Genomic DNA, 23572 nt, shown 5'->3' with positions numbered 1-23572 from the left:
TGTTTATTTATCAGATTTCTTTCATGCGTCTTCAGCAAAAGACAAGCTTTGCGATTATGTGTCGTCTGTGTGTAGAGGGAAGGGTAGGATGTGTGCGGGTGGGTGCTGTTGGCCCGTCCCCTCCTGGTCCTCCTATAAGAGCACACCAGAGTAAGAACGTCAGTAGCTCTTTAGAGACCAAACCATAAAAAAATAGACATGCCATCAGACGGACTTCCAGCCTGTCATCCCAGACGCCTTCAGATTCTAAGAGGATTCATGCTGAAGGTAAGACTCTTCATGCACTTACCTAGAAACACATATTGCAACGGGATGCACCAGGATCAGGCTTTCAAATTAAAGACCATTACACCTGTTGCATGTCATCTGGATGTAGAATTTAGGGGGAAAAGACCACATCATGCTGCTTTTTTGTGTCGAGATGTTTAGAAAGACTCCACTGACGGTAAGAATCCATAAAAGCTGGTCAAAATAACTTTCCTCTTTTTTTGCACTAAATGAGTAGTTTGCATAGATGACTCAAATTACCTTTTGTGACCAACAATTACTGCCTCCAATGCAGGTTTGCATGTTAGGGAGCTATTATGACGTTGCTTTGTCGTGTGGGTTGTAGGAAAAAATAGATCTGCAATGCATGTCATCGTATCAAAAGGTCAAGATGATTAATGCTTTTGCAAAGTCATTTTCTGAGTCAGCAGATTTTTGTGTAGACATCAATGGTTCCATGAAGAACCTTTAACATCCATGGAACTAATGTACAAAAAGTTCTCTATAGTGGAAACCGGTTCAATAGATTATTAAAATGTTGACTGAAAGATTATTTGGGGAACCCAAATTGGTTCTTCTACGCTCTTAAATATAAAGGTTCCAAAAGGGGGGCTTCACAGCGATGCCATAGAAGAACCACTTTCGGTTCCCCAAAGAACCTTTCAGTGAACAGTTCTTGAAAGAAACATTTCCATGAATGTTAAAGGTTCTTCAGGGCAATTATAACTTTCAGGGCACTGCCATTGTGACTTTTAGTACATGCTCTCAATTCAGTATGATTTGCAGAACAAAATGCGTCACGACTTGTATTCATTGCTTTGACAAAAAGGAGTGCATCCCTCTGATAAGATGCAGCTGGCTGAGAGTTTGTTGTTTGTGTTGAAGCAGGTGCCCAGCTGGCGAAGTGTGTGCGTTCTCTACTCCCTGTACTGCGTCCTGATTCTGCCAGACGCTGGCGAAGCGGCCAAAGCGCGCTGTGGACGGGAATTAGTCGCTGATCTGGAGTTTGTGTGTGGAGAACGCGGCTTTTACAGAGGTCAGAGTCACCTACAATCTTCATCTTATGCAGAAACTAATGTTTTCAAAGATGTGTGTGCTGATCATGTGGGTCAAAGGACAAACCGTTTGGTGAGGACACAGTGATATAGAAGTAACTTGCATGTCTCTAAATCTTTCATCTCACTCACAACGTCATATCATATTCATACCAATGAATATCAGTGTGTTAAAAGTGGCCTTGCCCTGAAGATACAGACAGTGGTATCAAGTCAAGCCCTTATCATTATGGTGCTGATGCAAATCACCCTAACAACCAATAGCAAACAGTAACTGTCTTCTGTTGTGGGTGGCCTGAAGTTATAGTTATTGATATAAAACACCCCATTAATGACAATACAATTTACCACACCCACATGTACTCTTGATTTGCGGTTGTTGATATAAACATTTTTTATTTCTACTAACTGAGGCCCTTTCACCCTGTTCCACATCCAAGGCCACCTTGATACGTTTCTCGTTCTCATTCACTCCTTTTTCAAAAAGAACATTATGACACGGTCTCAGTGACACTTATTTCAATAATTTCACAAAAATTGTTATTGTTTGTCAATGACTTTTCACTCCTAATTGTAGGTGAAAGTTCAATAAAATAAAGAAGAATTGATTTGATACAGAAATTTTAGAATAGAAGTCTTTACTGTCATTAACTTAATGCGTATTTACAGAGTAAAATAATTCATTTCTTTCAAAAGAAAAGTACTGACCCCAAGCAACTGATTGGTAGTGTGTGTGTTCACCCCATTTTAACAGTTACAACGAACTCGTATAAACATGACTGGCACTAAAACCTTTAAAATGTTTCTTTGTGTCTGTTGGTGGTTAGGCAAACCTGGAGCAGCTCGTAGCGGCGGTCCTCGCTCTCGTGGGAAAGGGATCGTCGAGCAGTGTTGCGTGCGGGGATGTGACCTCCAGCATTTGGAGTCATACTGTGCCAAACCCAAGAGGGTGCGCCGCGACGTCCCTGCATCCCTGCAGCAGACTTTGGTGAGACTTCAACTCTATAGACAGTTAAAAAAAAACTTTGCAGACAGTCTTCAGCAGCAGGGTTGAAGACCTCTTCTCCAAGCTTACAAAGGCATACAAAAGCCTATAGAAGACTGAAGACTCGCCTACCTGAAGTTTATTTCCAACTTGCTTCAGCTCTCCTGCATGCATATTTTCAAGCGATCCTGAAGACCTTGATTTGCTGCTTCAGGTGTTTGAATGAGGTTGGAACTAAGCTCTGCAGGACAGTGGGTTGCCAGGACCAGGGTTGAAGAGGAATAGTTGAAAAATGAATATTGTCTTTTACTCACTAGCCCATTTGACTTCCTTTCTTCTGTGAAAAGGACACATTTAAACAAAAATATACTGGTCAGTGGTCACTCTTGCCCATTAAATTACAGTGTCATTTAAATTGTTCATGTTATCTGAAGGCCATCATTAAAGTTCGATTGAGGGTGATCATCACAAAATGATACCTTATAGACACTTTTTTTTTATTCTGGACTGGAGCTTGAAAACCAGTCCTCATTTATTTTGATTGCGTTTAAGAAAAGTGTTAGATATAATTAAAAAATTAACTTTTGTGTTGTATGGAAGAAAGAAACTCGCATGTATTAATATTGGCAATTGTTTCAGCAAAGTAAAACCTTGCAACTTTGAAACCCAGCAAATTCCATGAACATTATACACAATTCCTTTTTGTTTGCTGCAGGAAGATCAGTTTTGGCTGTTGTTTCAGCGGCGATACCAGAAGCTTGCAGAGATGAAGAGAGATGAGGAAGCTGCGTCTCAAAGACTCAGAGAGCAGACGCTCTACCGGTGGAACAACAGAGATTCAGTATTACTAAACACCAACACACTCGACCAACCCCCTTCAACACACCAACATCCTTCCACTGAGAGAATGACATCAAGACCAACATTTATCCCCCACATCCGATAGTCATGGCTCTTTTTGGGATCTGCGTGGACTCTATGAATCATCTTCCTTTTCTAAGACTTTTCCGTCCTTGCAGAAGTATAAACTGAGGACTATTTAAGAGAAACTAGAAGGCAAGATGCCATGAAAGTGAAGAGTGGGGTGTGTGTGTGTCTCAACATGGCTTGTACTAGTTTCACATTTGTCGAATTGTATTTTTTCATTTTGTTTTCAGCTTCACTCCTAGCATTGACTTCTGGTTTGGGGTAAATGAGTTCAAAGCAAGTTGAAAGAGTTTGTATGCTACTCTTAGACTTGATAGACTCAATATGGGAACACTGATGGCTTAAGTCATTTTGAATGTAAATGTGACATGTTTTTATGAAAGATTACTGATATCAGTGAATATATTTTCTTAAATGTTTTTTATGGTTTATTTATGGTCTGTATATTACTGTATAATTAGGTTTTTCTAATACTTGTGAAATATCCAAATGAAAGCAGATTTGGAAAGAAACTTTAATTAAAAAAGTATTGTGAGAACAACATTCTTTTCGTTTTATGGCAATATTTTTTAATGGCCATCATTTCCCAACATACTCTAATCAGCTTCAGTTTAACAACGGGGCCTCATTTATAAAGCGTGTTTATGCACAGATTTGATCTTAAAGTGTGCGTACGCTAATATCCACGGCAACGTTCATATTCATAAAAACGTAGACTGGTGCTTTATATTAATGACATTAATTAGGCAGCGTTTACAAGGTGGAGAACTGAAAACATTCAGCTGCGCACAATTTCAAAATCTTTTGCGGTTTATAAATTTCACTTCTGGAAGAGAGGCGTATGCATGTTTTTTGTGCGTATGTTTGTTCTCTGAATCACATGTACGCACATTTGAGAAATGATCATAAGATAAATATATGGTTTCTATGCAGTATTTTACAAATGAGGCCCTAGATCTTAGAGAGAACTGTAGAATCCTGAAAGCTGCGTGTTTCTAAGGTTTTTCTAGATTACTAGATATCGTCCCAATGACCTCTAAGAAAAGAACATTATGGTGAATAAATAATATCATCACAGCCTTGGTGTGTTATCACTCTCTAAACATGGAATACGTTTCTTTTTGGTATGCATTGGTGCAGTTTGGTGTTATGACTTGGATGTTCTTCACAAAGGTCTTTAGTAAGAGTTCAGTCAGAGGCATTTTTGACATTGTAGGAGAGCAGCACACAGCAACAATAAGAGAGTTAAACAAGCAAGAAGAACAAGGACAGGGCAAAAAAAAAAAGAAGATGTTTAAACAAAGTCCCTTTAAGGCAAGTCATTTCACTCGGCGGCCGTCTTTGAATTAAATGTGATGACTTTACCAAATGGCAATTGGTTATTTTTTAGAAAGTGGGACTTATTCCACTATTGCACTTTCTCCCATAGTAATTTGCACCGTCTTTGTATATCTAAAGTCTTTGGTTTAAAACACTAATATTGCATTTGGGTTTTTTGGTGAAAGGGAACTGTAAGTGTTTTTACTCCCAGTCTACTATAAATTTGCCATCTTTTAGAATAAGAAATATATGTGCCAACTGTAATTGTACAATTAGAATTAAAAAATGTAAGACTTTTTTTTTAATAACACTTTCTTTCTTAAGTCTAAGAATAATCTGTTTAGAGCAAGTCTAAGGGGGCGGTTAGATGACACTGTTTTCAGCTAAAAAGGTCTTAAAAAAGGCTAAACTTTTTACGCATTTTGGCCGTTCATTTACACGACACCGGCGTTTTGGGGGCCTGAAAACGCACATTTTTAAAATCGGGTTTCAAAGTTCAAGTTTTAGAAAATAATACCGTTACCGTCTGTGTAAACTACAAAAAACATGAATTTGTGAAACCGGTGATGTCCTGCGCATGCGTATTACGTGTTCAGTCTATAGGCGCATAGTTTTTCTTTACAAAGCGACATCGCCAACTACTGGCCAAAGCGATTTTCAAAAGCGATTTTAAAGGTCCCGTTCTTCGTGATCCCATGTTTCAAACTTTAGTTAGTGTGTAATGTTGTTGTTAGAGTATAAATAATATCTGTAAAATTATAAAGCTAAAAGTTCAATGCCAAGCGAGTTATTTTATTTAACAGAAGTCGCCTACATCGAACGGCCCGTTTGGACTGCATCCCTACTTCCTTCTTTAATGACGTCACTAGAACCGTTTTTTGACTAACCTCCGCCCACAGGAATGCTCCCTCTCAACTCTACCGAAATTCGTTTATGTACTTGCGCACTTCTTATAACTTACTGTGTTTACTCAGCTCTTACGGTGATTTTCTGAAGTAAAACTGACGCTTCATCTTTTGTGTGATGTACAATAAACTTTATTAAACTCATCAGTATATGTTTGATCATCATTCAGACAGCAGACTTGTAGGATATTAATAAATAATGGATACATACAAGCAATGACAAATACGTTATAATAACCGTAATTAAACTACTAAACTATACCTGTTTCATCTCTATACAGCACTCTGACTCTGTAGGCATTATTGTCCAACTCGAAATGAACACCATTACTGAGAGTTTCTGATATTATCATCATTCCGTGAGATGAAATTGGCCTGAGAGACTGAGCGAAAGCTCATGAAGCTCCGCCCCCTGTGTCGTCCAGCAGCAGCTTATTTGCATTTAAAGGGCACACACTAAAACAGCACGTTTTTCTGAGCCCCAAAAAATGACAATTTAAACATGGTGTAAAAAATGATCTGTTGGGTATTTTGAGCTGAAACTTCACATACACACTCTGGGGACATCAGAGACTTATTTTACATCTTGTGAAAAGAGGCATAATACGGGACCTTTAATACCCTGAATATTGATGGCAGCTCCTGATGCCTGCAAATATAATATAATTACCCATCTATATAATTGCGAGAGAACGCAAAAGCATTGAAATATATTTTTTCCTCTCATCTCATATTTTTTTCCATCACCATGTCCCTTTAGGGGCTCCGTAGAATGCATCATTTTCTGAGCATAGTATTCGGCTTCAGGCACATCATTAGGTGTGTTCGACTTGAAGTGGCGCTGTGCAGACCGATTGGTGTATGACATGAAAGTACTGCGGGAGAGATTCGAAAGCAAACAGAGTGGTCTTCTCTCTAATCGCTTTTTGCAGTACTTTGAGGTTATACACCGTCTGATCTGCGCAGCGCCACTTCAAGTCGATCACACCTAATGATTTAAGAGAAATACTAAAATCAGCTTTTACAAAGTCATCAAACAGATAAATACTGGAATTATCCCCCGATTTTTCATGCGCACAGGAGATGATGCATGTAAATACATTAGAGAGTAACTCAATTAATGTAACACTGCAGAGATACAAAGTTAGTCATGTATCGTTTTATGAGCTTTGTCCAGCTGAAAACGCACTTCCTCTGCCCTTGAACGATAAGAGGGGTGCTCGAGTTTATCTGGAGTTTACAGGTGACAAATCTGCAGCCTTTTAAGACACAGCACAGCTACACACACACACACACACACACACACACACACACACACACACACACACACACACACACACACACACACACACACACACACACACACACACACACACACACACTTTATATTTGCACACATCTACTAAATGTATAACTGAAGAGTTCAGTTGCAAAAGCCTCTAAGTGCCATCTGAAATTTTCTTCTAGAATGATCATTTTTATAAAGCTTGTATATTTAAGTGATTTCACTTAAATGACAATTAAAAGGTAATTTGCATTGCCATTTAAGTGAAATTATTGAACTTAAATATACAAGCTTTATAAAAATGATCATTCTAGAAGAAAATTTCAGATGGCACTTTTGCAACTGAACTCTTCAACTGAACATTTAATATGTATGTGTATATGTTATCTTTAAGTTCCAGTGACATGCCGTCTGTTTAGTTTATCACTGTATGAAGTTGTTTCTTATTTGCATATCAAAGAGATTTTCATAATCTAAGAGCTCTGACATCATTTGTGTCTTGCAAATCATCACCACGGATTACTGCAGGGGATCTACCAGTCTTCTGGAGCTGAACTGGTCACTTCCACTACTGGTCAAAGGTTTGAGATTGGTAAGATATATATAATGCTTTTAATAGTAGTCTCTTATGTTCACCAAGACTGCACGTATTTGATTAATAATATAGTGAAAACAGCAATATTGTGAAATATTGTTACAATTTAAAATAACTCTTTTCTATTTAAAAATATTTTAAGACTATATTTTTTCAGCATCTTTCAGATTTTGATCATTCAGAAATCATTATAATATGATGAATTGATGCTAACAAAACATTTCTTAGTATCAATGTTAGTAAAAACATTTTTTTTCCATGATTCTTTGATGAACAAAAAGCATTTATTTGACTTTTAGCGTTAACCGCTTGCCCAATTTAATGCATCCTTGCTGAATAAAAGTATTAGCCTTCTTTAAAATAAATATATCATGTAAATGTCACTCTTGATTTGTCAGGAAGAGGCTGAAACCTGTAACCATCAGAGTGGTATTTCAACAAATGTGTTTCCCAGGCCTTGACCATTTTTGCGATATCAGCATCACATTTTTTATTTTCAGATCTGCAAGGTGGAGATGGTTTTATAACGCTGAAACAAACTTTCAGCTGCTTCAGTCTTAGATAAGAAAAACATTCGCATCACAATACTCAATTTTCCCTTTTGCGTCAGAGTCTGATAACAGCGCTCACTCTCCCGTTCTGGAGACGGACCAAATCTCCGGGCCACTGTGGTCAGGATAAACATGCCCTTTTAGCTCTGGAAAAAAAATGACTAGGCAATATTGCCTATTTTTGTTGCTCTAAGTTGACAACGTTTCTATCAGAAATGCATTTAATAATCATTAGCAGTGGCGAAATGGTATTTGAAGAAAGAAACCGCAAGAAAAGGAATACAAATGTTCATGACTTTGAGAAACCTTTTCAGACACAGGTGCAGGGACATAAATGGCAGATTTTTACCTGAAAACATTGGTCTGAAACATTAGAATTAATTAGCATTTTAACAATCTATTCATGTCACAACCTCCACTGGAAAAGTCAAAGCATGTAAATAGACAAAACTGACTGAAAATGTTTAACCTTGTGAGCAAATAAAAAGGAGAAATTACCTCTCAAGGTCCTTTTATAGGACAAAAACCATTCTGAGACTCATAAAAATGCAGTTAAATGAGAAAAAGCTAAGAAAATCACATAAATGTATCCTATCTAAGAAAATATATTTACAATGCTCTGCGCAAACAACAATATCATGGTGTTTTCAGATTTGATTGTTTAGAGCTAATGCAATAAACAACTGACTGTTCTACATTAGCTGTTTAAAACTAACATGGCCCACTTTTATTTTTTTTATCTGTTAAAGAGACTTTGGACATGTGATTTTCCGTAAATCAGTCAGATTTTGATCTGGGATCTATGTAAATACAGAATCAACATGTTAGCAAACATCTGTGTAATGATTTATCAGTTATCAGTGGGAAGAAAACAGCAAGTGGACTAGACAGATCTGCCAAACAGACAGACATTTCATGAGCTTGAAGCTTCTTCCATTTGAAAGTATATCTGCGTAAGTTGTTTTTCTTTATTGCTTACAAAGAAATTTTGCTGTGTATTTATTTTCCCTTTTCTTACAATACATTTATATTAGCAATTACTAATATATATATTGTACATTTATTATGAATAAAAACTGTTTGGACATGCTCTGTTCTTACTTGTAATGTTATTCAGAGATATTTTGAATGTTTCTGAGACATATGTAGGCATGGTGAACATTAAATGTGTGTTTCTTTAAATTGCAGAATTGATTTTCTTTTCTCTCCAGGACAGAATCCAACACTATGTACCGCATCCTCCTGTTGCTCTGTGCAGGTGTAAGTAAATTACTAAGATGAGGACTTTTACTCAGTTTTTTTATTTTTATTAGAACAATTAAACGTTTCCATGTTTTTTTTTTTTTTAAATAAATTGTGATTAATCAAGTGTGAAGTGACTATTTTTTATATTTAATTAATCAGTTGTTGGTTGCTTGGTCTATACCGGGCGGGAGCTACTCACTGCAAAACGTCAAAAGCCAGTAGGATCATCCCATCATAATATGATATCGGGTGAATCGAGATTCTCGTTGCGTAACGTAGCAAAGATAGCACACGGGATGACCCGTCGCATTCTATTTCAGATCTAGCCTTGTCCACGCGCTTCTCCCGGCCAGGGTTATTATAGTAGGCTAGTTAACTACAACTAAAAACATGAGAAACATTTTCGTTACTTGAAAGGGGCACAGAGTAGTTATAGGAACTCGGTTATAGGTACTAGCCATCTGGGCGGTCCCCTGAAAACTTAATTTTCCCCAGGGGCCGTTTTATTGGTTGCATTTCCACCACCAGTGTGAACTCTGAAGTGACGTAAGCCATCTCTTACGTCCCGCCGCTCTGGTTGTTGTGCGGGACTTTTATTTTGAAGGTGCAGAGCAGCAAAGTCTCAGCACACACCGCTCCCGTTCTCCGTCTTCATTGGTTTACGATCTGTTGAACAGTCATCTAATGTGTTATTATTGGATAGAACTGTTAAACAAAGAAAGTAAACTTTATATGAAAAAGTATTATAGCGTTGTATGTGGTTGATGCCCAATGTTTCTAGCAGAGCAGAAATATAATCATGTTTCAGTTGGTTCCTTCAAAGTCGCATTGATTTCCCCAGTAAAGGTTGAGAAGTAGTTGGACTTTGGCGTCTGACCATCTGCTGTTTCCATGTTCTTGGAGTACACAAGGCTATAAATGGTGTTTACATGGTGGGTGCCGATGTTTCACATTTTTCGGCCAATACACGTCACTGGTATTTCCTATTGTGCCGGTTAGACCCAAGGGGGCAATCTATCAGCCGGAAACTGAAGCTTCCCCGGGCGCCGCCATTGATTAGCAGACCCCCACCTGCTGTTAGCATTCCATTGACTCCCATTCATTTTAGCGTCACTTTGACAGCGAATAACTTTACATCTGAGGCGTTTAAAGACTCCATTTGTCCATTATTCATTTCTAAAGAAACACGAAAATGTATAAAAGGCTCCATTACCTTGTATCTTACGTTATGGCCCCATAGAAGCAGTTTTTGTAAAAATAGGCTAACGATTGCGTCATAACCACGCGACTCTCTGTCGCACAGTAGAGAAATTACTGTATGGACAGGAGGAGAACCTCGCGTGCAATCAGGGGACGTGGAGGCAAAATGACAAAATAATTAATCAGAATACTTAGCAAAAGTTGCTCCTGCTACTAGCTCATGGACACATCCTACTCACGCTCTCCGTCTCTGTAAGTTTCGGAAGGGAATGATTCAGATTTCTCTTGGCACAGCTACTAGAAGACAGACAGGTTGCTCACGTCACATCTACGTCGTCAAGCTCAGTTTGAGTCTGCAGGAAGTGAGTGCTTCTAATTGACTTCACTTTTCTCCGTTGAATCAAATGGGGTCGCTGTGTCCATTTCTTTTACTGTCTATGGTTAGACCATACTCTGAAGTAGGAGCTAATTTTAGTCCCCCCAAAAGGCATAACTAAAATCATTCCCAGTTCCCGCAGTGCGAAAAATTTTCATGTAACGCTTTTTTTATTGCCAATGTGTGAAAAGCTTGTAAAGAAACATAAAAAACGAGACCTTCCCCGGCATCCTATGTTGTCTATGAAAGCCTGTGTAGACTTTTTTTATGTGAATTGTGAAGGAATCGGGACGTTTTTGCCGGGAAAATCAATGTTATATTTACGCGCGCTTCCGAGAGGGATCTCTTCCATTCTTATACAAGAAACGAATGCTTAATGTTGAGGACAATGCCGAAAAACTGTAACACCAATGTGTCATGCAAAGAAAAGGGATTAATAGCCAAATCTATATTGGCTAGTCTAAAAACCTATACTTTATTGTCAAACTAATAGTGTAATTTGAATTACCTCATCTGTCGATGGCAGTAAATTGCAAAGCTGGTGCAAACACATCAACACATCGCTTTGATTTGCTGCTAGATGATTTATTAAATGCCGCTTTCTCCACGCTGTCATTTTGTTGTGATTATTTTGTTATTGAGAGAAGTCAGTCAGCTTTCAGCAGCGTGGCTGGCGTCGGGAGGTTTATCGCTGCAAGCATTTCCAACTTCTTTTTACTTATAAGTGAAGAACGAAAAATAACTTCGCAGTTAGTAATATATCGGGGCCTTGAATCACGTTTACTTCAGTCTCTTCACGTGTGCACGAGTGCGAGCACGAGCAGTAAGTTGCTGGCTGCAGTTCACTTAACGGCCACCGGTGTCGCTAACAAGGGTTTCTGAATTCTATATCCCCTGTGAAATAAAAAAAAAAACTTAATCTTGTAATTATTAACTTTCCTGTTTTTACAAACTAGCTTGACTTTATTCAACTGAAAATTATTACAATTTTAGCCTGTTCCTTATTGGCTTCACATATATCACAAAAGTTAACATTTTTTATTAACAACCACTTTTATCATACATTAATGGTGCTTTTACAATCTCCCCTTTCTTCAGTTTTTCCTGTCTACCTGCGACATCTCTGTCCTGCCATACTCCAGTATTTCCCTTCCTTGTCTTCCTGACGATGCTCCTACACTGGTTGACTTTACATACACCTGGAGCTTCACGTCTGATCAGACACAGCAGCAGCACATACTGGAGGAGAAGAGTCACATCTTGAACCTCAGAAGCATAAATACCACTGACAGTGGACAGTACAAGTGTGTGCAGGAAGGCTATAAAGGAGAGGATCGTGTGAGGTTGAGCAGAACATTCACGATACGCGTGAAAGGTTAGAAGGTTTTCTTAACAGTGAAGGGAGCTTGTCAAACATTATCTCATTGATGACTTTTAATCTCAGAAGTCAATTAATACACTAAACTCTTTTTTTCTTCTTCTCAGCTCCCCCAGGTGTTCAGGAATGGCAGGTCATCAAAGTAGAAGCTAACAATGATGTCACGCTTCCATGCCAGGTTGCCAAATTTCTGTCTTCCAAAGAAACAAAATCACCCCCTGTTTTCTGGAAACGAGAGAAAGAAGAATTGGTGCCTCTCAAGCCCGACAAAGACACAGACAGCCAAGGAGAGAGAGACCTGACACGTCAGAGGGTTTTCTGGGACAACAGGCCTGAAGAACAGGACTGGGCGATTAAAATTAGTCAGGCCAGAGAGGAAGACGCTGGGATGTACCAGTGTGTCATAAAAAATTCTTCTCAGACCCTGTTTGTGGAGCTGGAAGTGCAACGTTAGACACTTATTTAAAAAATATTTATAAATTCTGTCTGTTTAAATATTATTCTTGCGTTTTATTTGAAATAAAATAAATTAATTTTTAAATCAATTTTATTTAAAAATTATGTCAGTTTTAATATTCTTACATAATAACAATTAAAAATATATATAATTTAAAAAAATATATATAATGTGTGTTTAAATTCTGTTTTAACATTATTCTTACATTTTATTTAGGAATAAAGAAATGATTTAATTAAGAACATTTATAAAAGTGTTTTATTTTTCTTACATTTGACTTAATTTATAAATAAAATTAAATTTAAAATTAGTTTATTTTTGTGCGCTTTAATATTATTCTTACTATTTAGGAGTTAAAAAATAAGTTATGAAGTTTAAGTTAAAATAGATGTTGTATAAGAATATCTGTTTATATCTTAAATCACATCCTTTTGGAATGAAATCACTTGTTTTTCTCATCAAGGTAACCCTTTCCCACTGTTTCATTTTTAGCCCTTCCTCCACCCCGTTGCGATGGCCACACCGACCCATGGGAGGCCTGTTTGGATCCAGACAGCAGATCAGGGAGGGCAATCGTGCAGGAATCACTCAGAGAATTCTCCACCTCTTTGTACAGCGATCTTAAAGGTTCAAAACCCAAAACCAACTTGATCTTCTCCCCAGTCAGCATTGCTGCAGCTCTTTATAACTTGCTTTTGGGTAAGAATGAACATCATAGTCAACAAAAGGCTACACATTGTACTTGACCTGCTGAGCCTCTTCTTTCTCTTGCCCTCTTTGCAAGGTGCTCGAGGTGAGACCAGGACACAGTTGGAAGATGCTCTCAAGCTTCCTCCAAAATTCTCCTGCTCGCATTCTGAATTAAAGAATCTGAAACAAGTGATGAAGGACTCGCTGAAAATGGCCACTGCCATGTATTATTCCCCAGGTAGACACAGAACATACTAATAGGCTGAGATAAGCCCTCTCCTTGTGAAAAAGTAATATACTTTTAAAGGAGAACTCCAGTCAATTTTAACATTGAGCTCATTTTTTTTGTAAATTTGGAGTGCTGTCAATACAGAGAACAACGACAAAAATCGGTGTTGCCTACACCGTGTTATCCTCTTTTTAAAATTTGCACCCTGTTGACTTCAATGGGGCAAGTTTTAAACCTGCTTTTAGCCTCTTAACATCCTTGATGTGTCATTACAAGTGCCCAGCCATTGTGAGTGATTCCTTCAGAGTGATCACGGGTGAATCTGACTGCAGTAGATGTGAAAGATATTAATAAAAATGATGTTATTTCAGCCAGCGCACATACCTGTATTTTCTTCCTGTTTTCGGTCGAAGTCCAAAGTAGTCGATTGCCGAGTTCACGCGCGTGATCATAGGTAACTAAACCTATGCGTGTGAACTCGACAATCGATTACAATGGGCTTCGACCGAAAACAGGAAGAAAATACAGGTATGTGCGCTGGCTGAAATAACATCATTTTTATTAATATCTTTCACATCTACTGCAGTCAGATTCACCCGTGATCACTCTGAAGGAATCACTCACAATGGCAGGGCACTTGTAATGACACATCAAGGATGTTAAGAGGCTAAAAGCAGTTTTAAAACTTGCCCCATTGAAGTCAACAGGGTGCAAATTTTAAAAAGAGGATAACACGGTGTAGGCAACACCGATTTTTGTCGTTGTTCTCTGTATTGACAGCACTCAAAATGTACAAAAAAATGAGCTCAATGTTAAAATTGACCGGAGTTCTCCTTTAAAGAGTGTACTTATTGCGCAAATTTTTTTTTCTTAAGTGCAAACTGAATGTAATGTTTTCTGACACTTAATTGCATGTTATGTACAATGAAAATGTACAATATATAGTATTATAGTTTACATTTATATTAAATGCAATTAGTTAAAGTTAAGAGTTTTGTTGACCCACTTAAGTAGGACTTAAATAAATCTTTACATTTTACATAATTCTATTGTCTTTGAAACATGCTACACTGCACTTTATTTATGGTAAACTAAAATATACTTTATTACTAAATATATAATATACTGTATACTGTAATTAAAATATACTAATTACTAATGTAATTTTTCTTGTAACTTGTATGTCATGTATTGGTATTTAAGTATTATTGTAATTACTATTACAATTAGTAGTATTATTAGTAACAATTTAATACATTCAAAATGTAATATCAAATATTTTACATGTGCTTTAGTCAACATCAAAATACGTGTACTTTAAAGTAGAATAGGTTTAGGATTGGGGTTAGTTGCATGTAATTATGCTTCATTTATAGTTATAACTACATGTAACAAGGAAACTGTAAAATAGTGGTACCAAATATACTTTAAATTACAAGTGAACTTCTTTTTTGCAAGGGTCAATAACAGCAATGCAGTAGTTAAATCAGAATCACTTATTCTGGACTTCAATTTAATACTGCCTAATATAATAGTGAAGGAAGTCATGGCATAGCTGTATGATTGTCATGTCCATAGCCCTGAAAAGTTTTATTTCAATATAGCGCAACACTTGGGAGAAGCTTTTATCAACCAATCACTGGAGTTCTATGATGCCATACCACAGAAGCTGACCAATGACAGCGATCTAAACGTGAAACTCATCAATAAATGGGTGGCGGATAAGACAAACAAGAAAATCACTGAGTTAATTACAGAGATGGATCCCTTCACTTCATTTGTTCTGTTAAATGCCGTCTACTTTAATGGTAAGTGAGTAAACTGACTCTATTCCGGCTTCTGAATACTTTACCTATTTATTAGTGTTTCTTTGTGCTTTACAGGTAAATGGAAGACAGTATTTGAGTCCACAAACAAATGGGAAAAGTTCACTACATTTTCTGATCAGGCCAAAGATGTTTTGACTCTCTACAGCTCTAAATACAGCCTTCAAACGGGCTACTTCAAAAATTTAAAAGCTGACGTAAGTATTGCAATGAATGCACAAGGGTCATTCTCAGGAAACGGTGCTATTTATGACCCTTTGACTTGATCCTGATATTATAAACATTATACTGAACTTAATCACATTGTTTTATAGATTTACCCTGTTTAGTGTATAATGCAAAATAATAACGTTCTTTGCATTCACCATATTTTACAAATATTTTTTAAAAAAAGATCAGCTTGATCCGCGTCATATTTCTTAGTGCTGTCAAATCGATTAATCGAGAAGTCTTTATCAGTGCCCCAATCAAGCTCAATATTTCAGTGATTACATTTTCTCCCCGAAAATTTTTCTTTGGTAAAGAAACAATAAAATTTACTAGATATTAGTGTGGTTTGCTGCTAGTTAAGGCAGTTTTTACACTAATCGCCATAATTGCTTTGTATAGTTTAATCATCAGCCACCTATAGATAAATAATAATACAATTAAGAATAAAATTTAAATTAAAATTATTTAATGAAATATATTTAAAAATTAATAAACAAATAATAAAAATCTAAATAACAAAGGATTAAAAATAATTTAAACATTATTTAATTTTTTATTATGATTTTTTTTTTTTTTCATAATTTCCTGAAAATGAACAACAAGCTTATTGTTGAATGTACAAATACAAACACAAACAATGCAGAACTATCTCTCCAGGTAGGAAAGTTCCCTCTTACAGGCAAAAACAGCCTGTACATACTGGTCCCGCCCATACCGTCAGAAAAGGACTTCTTATTGATGGAGAACAATATAAACTACAAAACTATTGAAGAAATGGTTTCCGAGATGAAAAAAATGCCGATTCAAACTGCTGAGGTCACACTGCCTATAATTAAGCTGACAGAGACCATACAACTGGAGGATTTACTGAGGAATCTGGGTAAGAATGTCACTTTATTTACTCCAAAATGCTGAAGCTAGAATGTAAAAATTCTGTCATCATTTACTCATCTTCATGTCTTTCCAAACCTCTCAGTAGGAGACATTTGTACAAATATACAGTTTTATTTTCCATTCAACAAAAATATTATCATTATCAAATTATGCACTACAGGATAACTTTGTGTGAGGAAAAGACAGAAATGAGACCTGACACTGAAAATCTTCTAAAAAATCTTTCTCACATAAGCTATGATCTGGCTTCAGATAACTAGGAATAGTGCAGGAATCAAATAGACCACTTTTATCATAGGTTTATGATCATTTTAGTCCGTTTCGGAGCCTGACAACAACAAACTGTCATTGTATGGAAAAGAGAAGCATGTATACTATAAAAAAGCTCATTTTGTTTTCCATGAAATAAAATGAGGATGAGTAAATCATGACAGAATTCTCCTCACCTCTCCTCTCCTCAGGTTTGTCAGATCTCTTCCAAAATCCTAACTTGTGTGGAATGTTTCCGGGTGAATCTGAAGCATTAATCTCAGATGTTCGTCATAGCGCTTTTCTCTCGCTCACGGAGAAGGGAGTGGAGGCCGCCGCAGCCACAAGCATTTCTTTTTCTCGCTCCTTCTATACATTCTCGGCTTTACGGCCCTTCATTCTGATACTGTGGAACGACGAGGCTGCCATTCCTCTTTTCATGGGAAGAATTATTGATCCATAAAAAAAAAGAGAGAGAGAAAGACATCACAGTAGTGTTCTGCCACAAAAAAAAAAATACTGAAACTTTCTGTTGTACATTCATTCATTCATTTATCACAAACAAATGCAAATGTAACAATATCATGTTATGCATAGAATAAGAATGCATGCAGAATCTCTGTCATTAAAGATGTACTTTACATCATGCATTCATGGGTTAATATTGTTCACTCTATTTGGAACATTTTCCATTACATGACAAGAAATCCACTGCATGAATGAAAGGTTCTAGGACTCAAACGCACAAAACTCGCTCTCATTTCCAACAGCCACTGTTGCACCAATTTATTTCTGAGACGCAGTTACAGAGACGGACACACGATGGCAGTCACATCACATGTTCCACACAGACGGTCAATGAGGACAAGTGAGTGAGACTTGAATAATCCTCCTTCAGTTTGACCCCTCATTCATTAACGCTCCCCCTGGAGTCCCATCTTGGCTGGCAGGTGGTGCCAGTCCATTATCTAAATGCCATGCTGTTTCATCAAAGGTAGCCTAGATTGTCCCAGTTCACTGAGCAAAAACAAATACCCTTAGATGGGCTCGATGATAGATATTAGGACAAACATAAGCACTGCAGATTGGTGGTCCATCAAAGCATATGTGACATTCACTTGGCATGCAGCTGCTTATAATAACATTTGATAATTACATACCGTTTAGGCCATTCATTTGATAACCCACTTGTTAAAAAAAGCAGACCCCCAGGTCAGGAATGGCGGAGAGAGCCATGGAAGGACAGAATTAAGTTGTTGTGCAATTAAATGTCAAGACCAGATGAAAAGTAGATTCTGGTAGGTGGTAAATGATCTGAATCTAATAGCTAATAAATGCAATCACAGGGATACAATTATAGCCGAAATTCCCTGGCGAGAAACGTGCATTGTTTCACAGAGCTGATGGACGACAAAGCAAGTGTATCCTTTAATTGCTAAACTTTTTGTGTTCTGACTCTTTTGTAGACGTGCTTCGACAGGTATTTTGTCCATCAAAGGCTTTGTTTGATTGCTCATTTAACCCCTAATGGGGTGTGCAGTTGTGCATGAGGCCTGCCAGAGGCGATTCACCCTCCACACTGGAACTGTCCTGGCAGTTAGACCTCTAAACCAGTAGAGGACGCCGGAGAGAAAGCGAGAGAGTCTGTGCATCAGCGAATCTTTTTTGTAGGAGACTGTACAAACATTCAACAGAGTTACATACAAAGACAAAAACATAGACTTGGGTCATTCTCACACACACACACACACACACACACACACACACACGCACCAACAGGCACACACATTCGCGTTGCGCAGATCGTTGAGGTGACTGTCGTTTAGTTCTGCGGCAGTTCTTGAGTGATCGTTTAAATCCAGAGATTTTCTTTCATTGCATTAAAGGTCCCTTGTGCTTCTCCTGTGCATCTTGTTTTTGGCGGGCTGGAAGAGACTGTAAACGTTCATACGTAACAAATCACAAAAGGTAAATACATAGATACACATAGGACATTTACAGTCAGCTGGATGTGTTGTGCTTTGACAGTGTGCAAAATTACGGCACCACCAACTGTAACAAACACCAGGATGCTATTACACGTTTTACATGTAATAAACAATAACACTATAATATGGCATGAGCCCCTGTGGCATAGTCACAACACAGTACGATTTCACATAAGTGACGTATAGACCAGAAAAAGGGGTCGATTCTTTGTGCGTCACAATCCAGGCTTGTGATCACACTTGCTTCTTTCTCATCACAAAAGAATGTGATACTTAGCTGTACAATAGATTATTATGCTTTTTTCACGCATTAATATTGAATGTCATCATCATCAGACAGAGCATTATTGCATTTATTTATCATTATTACTTCATTGTTTTTGTATTACTTATCAAGGAATTGTCTCGTCTGTGTTAGTCACTGCTAGCGGCTCCTTGTTGTGTCAGTGTGTGCCAGTATTCCACTTTCTTTCCTTTGTATTTTAGACACTCAAACCACTGTTTCAGTCTGTCTCCTTTTGCGTTAATCCCCAATTCAACTCCACCTGAGAAAGAGAAAGAGAGAGAGAGAGAGAGAGAACAATAAGATACCAAATCTATCCATCTAAAAATCTATCTATCGTTCTTTTAACTAACTTTATAAATATATTAACATTATTATTATCATTGCCCAAAATTAAAACCATAAAAATACTTCATACTTCAAATAAAATAAACCAACTGAAACAAATATAACTTTAGCAACATTTTTCATTTTCATTTATTATAACTCAGAAGTACAAAAATAACTCAAACGAATAAATAAAAAAAGTATAAAAAAAAATTATGGACATAATAATAATAATAATAATAATGACAAAATCACAACAAATGGACAAAAAAAATTAATAAATTACAGTAAAAACAGAAAATATCCGGCATTTAATTCAGCGTAAACTCTTATAGGTTCTGTCTCGGACTGCCCTGTCACAAGAAGGAAAGACTAAGAACATTATTTAAAATAGTTTAAATCAGAAATATTTTGATACCTAGTGTACTTTTTATATTCTAATAAATGAAATAATTTTGCTTGTGAATATCCTTGTATCTCTTTATTAAGTAAAAACACATTGTTTGACACTTTTTTTATTGCTAGTCCTAAAATTTTTAACTCAGCACATGTGCTCCTTGGTGAAAAAAGTAAGCATCAAGCCCAGTAAACACATACATACTGTATATACACACACACACACACGCTTTTGCATCTGTTGTAGTTTGACTGTGGCTCTCTTGGCTTCTGAAGTTGAGTACCTTTGTTCTAGACACTTCAGCGTGTCTCCCAGTCTAATATCTGAACTCGCTGAACCTGGACACAAGCTGCGTTTCATTTCATCAGGCCCCTCACGTACTGAGATTTTGCCCCGCTTCGATCACTCCTACACAAACACACACACCTCGCATCAATACCGCATGTTCATGGCCACAAGCAAGTCATGACAAATGAACCCTACGCATGACATCCCCGCCATGGGGAATGAAAGAAAAAGAAAGGGAATAGACAGGAGCGGGTAAAAATAAAAAAGTTCCAAGAAAATGTTAAATAAATTCTAAGCTTCATTGCACATGTCAATCCGAGACCTGCGTCCTCCGTGTGCATTCATGCCTGGATGTCTCTCACAACCATCCGTTTATTCACATCCCTTCATTTCTTCACACTTCTCTGTTGAACCCCCCCCCCCCCCCCCGTCTGTTCCTCAACCATCCCCTCTAAATCAATCCCACTGATATCAATTACTCCCACTGTCCCGATTGTTTCAGAGCATAAGTGTCATTCAATCATAAATAAACATGTCACAACACAAAGCTCAAGAGCTTTTCTGTTATTGACTCTTCCTCTGTTTCTTTTCATTAAGGGTTAGTTCAGCCAAAAATTAAAAGGTCTGTCATCATTTACTCACCCATCATGACTTTCGAAACCTGTCTTTGTGGAGCACAAAAGCAGTAGTTTATATCAGAATGTCTGAGCTGCACTTTCATTAAAAGTGAAGAGGCCACAGCTGTCAAGTGACACTTTCAGTGTTTAACAACTTCTAATTCAGTCTGTTCCTCACAGAAAGCTATCGTATGGTTCATATTGGATTACTTTTATCATCCCTTTTTTTTTTTTTTGTAGCTTGACAGTCCTGGATGGAAAGTGGACATTCCTGCTAAACTCCTTTGATGCTCCATTAAAGGAAAAGTCATACAGATTTAGATCTGTTCTTATTCTGCTTAAATGAGACATACAAGCTGTAACATTCAGTTCTACAAGAGCAAAGAATCAAAACAGCCACATCTTAAAGGAAAGATCCACATCAAAATAAATTAGGCTCTGTCCAAGGCATCTGTGGCATTTTGACAATACCAGAGACAGTAATTTGACTTGATGCTCAGTTTGCATTTACATACACACAAACACACACAATTAAATAACTAAAATAATAACTAATGATTTTTACAACGTAAATGAAAATGAATCGCATATTTTTCTGTACATAATTCTGCACCAAACAAAGTTATTGCTATATTTTTTATTATAATTTCACATTTAATCTCCAAATGAATGTAGACAGAGCCTACATTTCAAATATTTGTTTAATGGTATCTTTTTATGAAAGAAGGCATCATCGATACCAATACTGCTACTGATGTCTCTATGAAATACATTTTCCCCCCTCAATATCAGCATTACAGTATCATTGAACGCAAAACATTTTAACATTTATTAGCCTTTAAAAATAATAACAACTTAATGAACTTTAAACAATCTTCACATTAACTCATTATAATAAATGTCACATTTACCTGTGCTCTTCAATATATCAGGGCTAAAAAAAATTCTATTGGCCCAGTCAGGCCCGTTCAGATTTTTAATTGCCCCGCAACAACTTTTAAGGTGAACATATATTCTTTCATATAAACAGGTGTTATTTGAATGGTAAGGTTTTTTCATCATCCTTTCAGCATTTTTCTTCATGTACGTAAACAATTGTTTCTGTTCTACTTAAGTCAACAAACATATTTTTGCTTGTAAAACTCACCTATGAAGTCATTGCTCATGCCCAGGTCATAGTCCCAGACTGAGATCTCCAGGGTTTTCTTGGCGAGCTGATCATGTGGGACTTCATAGGAAAACTCCTGGGTTGAAGAGGACATTAATCAGTTTTGGCAGAGGGAAACATCACAACATCTATATTCACATTAAGTGAAGGTGTGGTCACATTCAGCTTTGAGCATGCAAAGTTATGAGCAACAATATATGGGGCCCTATTTTAACGATCTAAGCGCATGGTCTAAAGCGCACGGCGCAAGTGCACGTAGGGCGTGTCCGAACCCACTTTTGCTAGTTTAACGACGGGAAAAATTGTCTAAAAGTGTTGTCCATATTCTCTTAATTAGTAATAGGTGTGTTTTGGGCTTTACATGCAATAAACCAATCAGAGTCTCATCTCCCATTCCTTTTCAATGCCAGTTGTGCTCGCACCATGGCGGACTCGCCATTTACATGCCGGAATTTGATAGTGGAAAGACCGAACACGTCTCCAGAGCGCAAACGGATCTGCTCGTGTGCGAGGTAAAAGTGCGCAAACAGACCATCTACGGGACAAGCCGGATTCCACCATATCTTTATGTACACAATAATAATCTTTTACATTGTAATCCTTTTATTTTTAATATTTGGCATGTTTGTGTGCTGCTGCGCGTCTCTGTGTGTGTGTGTGTAATAAGCAGAGTGTACGTACTAACGCTCTCGTTAAATAACATAACGGGCCAATAACCATCAATGCGCCTGAACACACCTCGTTTTCAGACCAGAATGACGATGGGCGCACAAATAGGCGCAAATGCATTTGCTATTTAAACAACGTGGCGCAGGACGTGAAAATGATAACTCCGTCGGGCTGAAACTAGCAAAACACACTCACGTCGCGCCTGACGCTATATTGCGCCGGGTGTATGATAGGGCCCATGATGTCACATTCTAGGGCTTCTGTTTTTAAATAAATCATAAAACTATAAGTAACAAAACATAATAAATTACAAATGGTCATATATACCAGCTATTCTACTTTGCCACAAAATTGCAAACCACGCTGAAGTTTTTATTAAGTTATGTTTTGAGTCAAGAAATCAATCTATGACTATACAAATTCATGTCAAAGTTCATCAAACTTAAATTTGGTATGCAGCCAATGAAGAAACTTCTTCACTTGTGCTTGCATTTCCACTCACCCACATTCACATGAATATGAATGTAACTGAATAGAACAGAAAGTCGAAAGTGACTAAACGGCTGCATGGCTATGACAATATCCTAATTCGTTAAGTATTTTCCCCTGATAATTTAATTGCGATTCTTCATTTTGATTAAAAAGAAAAATCAAGACTAATTTAAACTTGCTCATAAGACCTACAGAATCTATTGAATTTAAATGCCTCTCATTTGCCACTACATTCGCCTGTGATTCGTTGCAATGCTCAACTGCTGCAAAAAATAAATAAATAAATAATAATAATAAAAAATTGGTTCATCAGAAGTAAAATTTAAACGGAAAGGAAACAGCTTTTTTCATGATTAATTAATACAGCTTTGTGTGACTACACCTTTAATGAGAATAGCTGACCTCGTTAAACTCTGGGTTTAGAGTCTTCTTCTTCACTGAGGTTTTGTATTTTGACTTTTTTCCCATGTCAGGCTGCAAAATACTGATAAAGAGAAATAACCAGAAATGAATCATTGCTCTGCAGTGAGAATTGTATAACTTCTAAAACATCAAAGCAAATCATTAGCCTGGTTTGTCTAAAGCTCTCGAAACATCCACGACACAATCTAAACAGAAAAAAAAAAACACAGGCAAGGGTGTAAGAGCTCAATTTAGAGCATGAAAATTTTTAAAGAGAGAGAGAGAGAGAGCAGAGAG

The 23572-nt window shown here is 37.2% G+C and overlaps 3 protein-coding genes across 10 annotated transcripts in view; 2 read left to right on the top strand and 1 right to left on the bottom strand.

Annotated features, from left to right (window-relative positions):
* Positions 1-198: 198 nt before the first annotated feature.
* Positions 199-3253, top strand: igf3 (insulin-like growth factor 3; the record flags this gene model as incomplete). Its single annotated transcript, XM_081348585.1, has 4 exons — positions 199-267; positions 1156-1303; positions 2150-2310; positions 3023-3253. 4 exons carry the CDS (start codon positions 199-201, stop codon positions 3251-3253), a joined length of 609 nt encoding a protein of 202 aa, XP_081204711.1.
* Positions 3254-8746: 5493 nt separating this feature from the next.
* serping1 (serpin peptidase inhibitor, clade G (C1 inhibitor), member 1) lies at positions 8747-17304 on the top strand. 5 transcript variants are annotated; one of them, XM_081349238.1, is made up of 10 exons: positions 8749-8843; positions 9102-9150; positions 11810-12086; positions 12197-12538; positions 13039-13245; positions 13331-13474; positions 15070-15273; positions 15349-15488; positions 16159-16381; positions 16857-17304. In XM_081349238.1, the coding sequence occupies exons 1-10, from the start codon at positions 8806-8808 to the stop codon at positions 17105-17107; spliced, it is 1875 nt and encodes a 624-aa protein (XP_081205364.1). In that variant the 5' UTR covers positions 8749-8805; the 3' UTR covers positions 17108-17304. The 5 variants fall into 5 exon arrangements, with proteins under 5 accessions (XP_081205368.1, XP_081205364.1, XP_081205365.1 ...); XM_081349239.1 differs by having other exon boundaries at positions 8751-8843; positions 9079-9150; XM_081349240.1 differs by having other exon boundaries at positions 8786-8843; positions 9107-9150.
* doc2g (double C2-like domains, gamma) overlaps positions 17174-23572 on the bottom strand; it is a 90094-nt gene continuing 83695 nt past the window's right edge. For 2 of the 4 annotated variants that reach the window (XM_081349244.1, XM_081349243.1), the window contains 3 exons: positions 23276-23357; positions 21692-21788; positions 17174-19177 (listed from right to left, as the gene is read on the bottom strand). In XM_081349244.1, the coding sequence (XP_081205370.1) occupies positions 19047-19177; positions 21692-21788; positions 23276-23357 (310 nt within the window). In that variant the 3' untranslated portion in view covers positions 17174-19046. The remainder of the gene's footprint in view (positions 19178-21691; positions 21789-23275; positions 23358-23572) is intronic. The other 2 variants (XM_081349245.1, XM_081349246.1) reach the window with 2 other exon arrangements.

This window comes from Scardinius erythrophthalmus (assembly GCF_964197995.2).
Source record: "Scardinius erythrophthalmus genome assembly, chromosome: 20".
NCBI lineage: Eukaryota > Metazoa > Chordata > Actinopteri > Cypriniformes > Leuciscidae > Scardinius > Scardinius erythrophthalmus.
Note: the sequence above shows the minus strand (reverse complement) of the source record. Positions and strands in the feature narration are given on the sequence as shown.